The sequence below is a fragment of the Bidens hawaiensis genome, unplaced genomic scaffold (assembly GCF_021521415.1).
Source record: "Bidens hawaiensis isolate Kalapana, Puna unplaced genomic scaffold, B.hawaiensis_p1.1 tig00066444_1, whole genome shotgun sequence".
In the NCBI taxonomy this organism is placed as follows: Eukaryota; Viridiplantae; Streptophyta; class Magnoliopsida; order Asterales; family Asteraceae; genus Bidens; species Bidens hawaiensis.
Genome location: NW_027501826.1, coordinates 76,430 through 80,892, shown reverse-complemented (window position 1 = coordinate 80,892; position 4,463 = coordinate 76,430). Strand labels below are relative to the sequence as shown.

At 31.5% G+C, this 4,463-nt stretch overlaps 1 protein-coding gene across 1 annotated transcript; it reads right to left on the bottom strand.

Moving 5' to 3' along the window:
* Nucleotides 1–242: 242 nt before the first annotated feature.
* On the bottom strand, nt 243–4,141 carry LOC143604755 (WAT1-related protein At1g25270-like). Its single transcript, XM_077081142.1, has 7 exons — nt 3,727–4,141; nt 3,020–3,082; nt 2,428–2,544; nt 1,038–1,284; nt 782–940; nt 560–711; nt 243–468 (listed from the first exon to the last, which is right to left on the bottom strand). Exons 1-7 carry the CDS (start codon nt 3,927–3,929, stop codon nt 243–245), a joined length of 1,167 nt encoding a protein of 388 aa, XP_076937257.1. The 5' UTR covers nt 3,930–4,141.
* Between the last annotated feature and the right edge of the window lie 322 nt (nt 4,142–4,463).

Below are 4,463 nucleotides of genomic sequence, written 5' to 3'. Positions count from 1 at the left end.
CATCAAAAACCAAAAGAAAGTGATTTTCATGATCATCTTAAAGAAATAAATCCTTTTCAGCAACAATGGATGAACAACAAAACCAGAACATAGCCCTAAGCAGTAGTAAATACTAAAACCTCATCTATTTTTGTTGTTTATAAATATACGAAATTTTGAGTTTTGGCTCCACCTTAGCCTTAATACAACCCCCTAAGCTAGCAATATATTGCTCTTCAAATATGTAAATATTTTCAGTTTGATCACGTCACAACCACCTCAATATGTCTCGATTCACCATTTAAGCTTCGTACACCTGAATGTTTCGAATTACTATCACCAACAACTTCTAGACTCGAGCGTTCCGATTCACCTGTTCCAATGCTTGGTTCTCGTATTGGACACAACTGAGCCACCTTCTTTACCTCTTTGCCTTTGCCCCATAATACAGCATAGAGTCCAAATATTATCAAGATTGCACCCAACAAACTGTAAAAGAATAAAGAAGCCCTTTCTCAAATATTTAATACAAGTTTAAATTGTTTAGTGAAATTAAACGAGAATATTTAAATGCCCATACCTTCCTAAGTGTAGGCTTTCATTCAAGACCAAAGATCCCGCAATCGCCACAAGAACAAGCAAAAGTGGATTGAAAGCCGATACATATAGTGGACCTCTCATTTGCACGCAGCATGCGACGAATGTAAACATTAATCCAGATGCCAGCATCCCCTAACAAAGTATATGTATTTGAGATTCACACACTCGTACTTTAGCGTAATGATAGTATTAAGGGACATACCGAATAGGCCACGGTTAGAAGTCTAATGTTCCAACCAAGCTTCCAGTCGGCCCAATTTCTTTCGGTGCATAACCCGAACACCACTGCTTGAATAGCACCCATAGTCGATGTGAGAGCCGTGACAGAATACGGACAAGGGTATCTTTTGACCATATTTGTCTGATCAAATAACATCACACAAAGAAAATCACATAGTAAATCATTAATTGGTCAACATATATATACATTAACTATATTATTTCAAGCTTTAACTTACCTGAATGATTAACCAAATGAAATAACTTATGCAACTACCGATGGCCAATAAAGAGCCCACGACCATGTTGCTTGAATTTTGAACATGCGATGAATGATGTTGACCATGCAAAAGGTTAACATTGGTTTTCCACAAGTTAAGGTCAACTCCCTTGTAAAAGGTCAATAACATGGCCCCACCAACCCCGAACGCTGTTCCCATGATCTTTGCTGCACCAGAGCTTGTCTTCCAACCCAACCTTTCCATCCTGATTGTTCAAGTATTTCAAGCATAAATTAAGTTAACATAATGAACTCAATATTCAAAGTTACTTAAAAAAAACATAGGTAATGTGTTTATCACTTGAGGGTACTTGGAATTCTTATATTAATTGTGTTAATAGTGATTTTTTTCTAGAAGTGGAGCTATTTTCAAACATTTAATCACAAGGGGTGTTGGGTATTATTTTTAATCACAAGAGGGGTTTTTGGAGTTAGTATTGGCGAATAAGAGAGTAATAAAAGAATGAAAAGCTTTATGTCATATCAAGAGTTAATTGTCATTGCTAGTGGCGAATAAGAGTTAACTTGCCATTGCTAGTGGCGAATAAGTGGTTTAGAATTATGATCTCTCCTACACCCCTGTTATTCCCTTATTCGCCAATATTAACCCCGAAAACCCCTCTTTTGATTAAAAACAATACCTAACACCCCTTGTGATAGGTAGTTTGCAATAAACATCACTTCTAAAAAAAATTCGTTAATAGTCAAGCAATAGGTTTCTTATAATATAGGTAGGTTATAGGTTTTGTGGCTGGTCACATCACCTTGTAAAGCATTGGGAATCTCGTACTGATAAATTGTTAAAACATTTATGATAGGCCTGCTTTCTAAGAAATCTATCGCCAATTCAATTGATAATAAACATATTTGTGAAATAGTTCAAAAAAATTACAATTCTTCAAATTTGCAAAATGGTTTAAAGTTTCACATATCATAATAATTTAAATATTGATAGATAACACTTTTTTTTATGTATCTTACAGATTTTTTATTATAACAATTTATCAGCATAATTAATATTATTAATCAATAGTCTTCAAAATTAATGTTAACTAATTATATATACTCATTGTGAAACTTATGAGTACTTATACTTATTAGTATTTAAGTTTGTTCCAAAAAAAACTTATTAGTATTTAGGTAATAATTATTTATTATATAGTAATGCAATACTATTATTTATATTGTTAAAATTGTGCTTTCTTTTCAGAACATGACTACTTATTAGTATTTAAGTTTGCTAAAAAAATATATATATTTAAGTAGTAATGATTTATAATGTAATAATATAATACTATATTATATATTGTTAAAATTGTTTTTTTTCTATACATAATAAAGTTTAGTACCCGAAGCAGACCGCTAGAAGGAAGGTGATTGCTGGAATGAGATTGGTGGTCGCCGCAGCAAATGTTGCTGACGTCAACGATAAAGCTTTTACGTAAAGGTTTTGTGCTAATGAACCTCTGCAATAGTAAAATTAGTTACCTAAACAACAATTTAAATACAAATAAATATTTTCCAATAAAAATGATTTAAAAATTACTTTAAATATCCTGTGACAATCAAGTATTTTTTTAATATTACACGTAACATAACACGTAGCGTAGCATGTAACAGTTTTCTATTTATGAACACGGTTTTGCGGGCACCCACTTTTTATTTTCCAAAAATATACGTTTAATTTCTCTTTGTCACATCTAGTACGATATCAATATTCATATCTTCCAGATTTAATATTTATTGTTAATTAATACAAAGATAATATTGCATTCTATTGATTACAAATAAACTGAACTATGTTTTACTCTTTATTACAAATTAATATCTAATTTATTCTAATCACAAAATAACTTTCTATGTATTTTAATAACAAAAACAAAAACATATTAATTAACCAAATTAATTAATAAAGCACATAGTATAAAAAGAAAAGCATACCCAAATAAGCCACAACAAAAAGCTTGCAAGAGTATCATCCATGTCAAGTTAGGCCTTTTCTTCCTGTGACCATTAGCAAATTTAGAACGTCCAGCATAACAAAAGAACCATAAAACGTATTTTAGGTGATTTAATAAAAAACACTAATATATATATTAGTAATAGTTTTTTTCCCTACTTTTTAATTGGGAGATAATTATGGAATATATATCATGTAGGCCATCTCCACTACATTTAATCAACAGCCTGAACTCCTGAACTATATTAATTAGTAAATTTTATAGATCACCTAACAAGCAAAATACCTTTTATGGTTCTTTTGTTATGCTTTATAATATGGGAAACACGAAAGTAAAGAATAAAGAAACTTTTATAACTCATTTCAATCACGCAATTTAAAAGTTAAAAAACTTTCAAGGCACAACATAAAAATATGTAACTTTTCAACCACATTATGTTCATCTTTTTTTATCCAATTTTGATATCACTATTATATATTATATTATATGTATATCACACATATCTTCACATATATTTTCAATTTTAGTTTCACATATATATTTTCAGATGTTTTATTCTTTGTGAATTGCTTAATTTCATTGGTATGGCAAGAACAGTGAATATGAATTAATTAATTTTCTTGTGAAATGAATACATATATAAATTTGTAGGTATAATAACAGAATAAAGAGAGAGAGAATCCAGACCTTTCAACAAAAAGTGCCAGAGGAACAATGAATGCAGTCGAGAAAATAAACCGATAAGCGACAAGAATTGGGAGGATCATGCCGTCGTTAGCCGCCAGTTTATAAAGCACATTAACTCCGGCAAACGCCATCTGAACTGCTACCATCAGCAACACGGGCTTCAACTCATGAATGACATTGCAGATCTTTGCCATCTTCACCATTTTTATAAACCCTAAAAGCCCGAAAATATAATGCAAATAAGAAAACTTAATATGTTAAATTTTGGTGAAATGAGTCGGCATATACTTGAGAGATTCAAAGCCGATAGACCGAGTTTATTGGCGTTTGTTCTTGAAAGAGTAAGAAGAAGAGCAGAATGTGTTGTATAAATAGTGTGAGCTTGGTGTAATATAACTCACTAAACACCCTTTCACTTTTGACATTTGTCAAAAGTAACCCTTAAGTTGATATCAATGTATAAAATTATAAGAAAAGTTTTATCCTATTTTTTTTTTCATCATGATTTTAGTTTATGATTACATCGAAACAGAAGGCAAGCGGGCAGCAAGTTGCGCCACTACCTCTTTTTGAATTGCAAAACCCAATCTTTTAAAAACTACGTTTGCGGATCTTGGAGTCATAACACTACTATGCATGACTCGTTGGACACGGGTAAGAAAAGCCTTCTGTTAGTTACAAGAAAGTGTGCATACCCGATTCTTGCAAGAAAAGCCTTAATAAGAACTTTTATATCG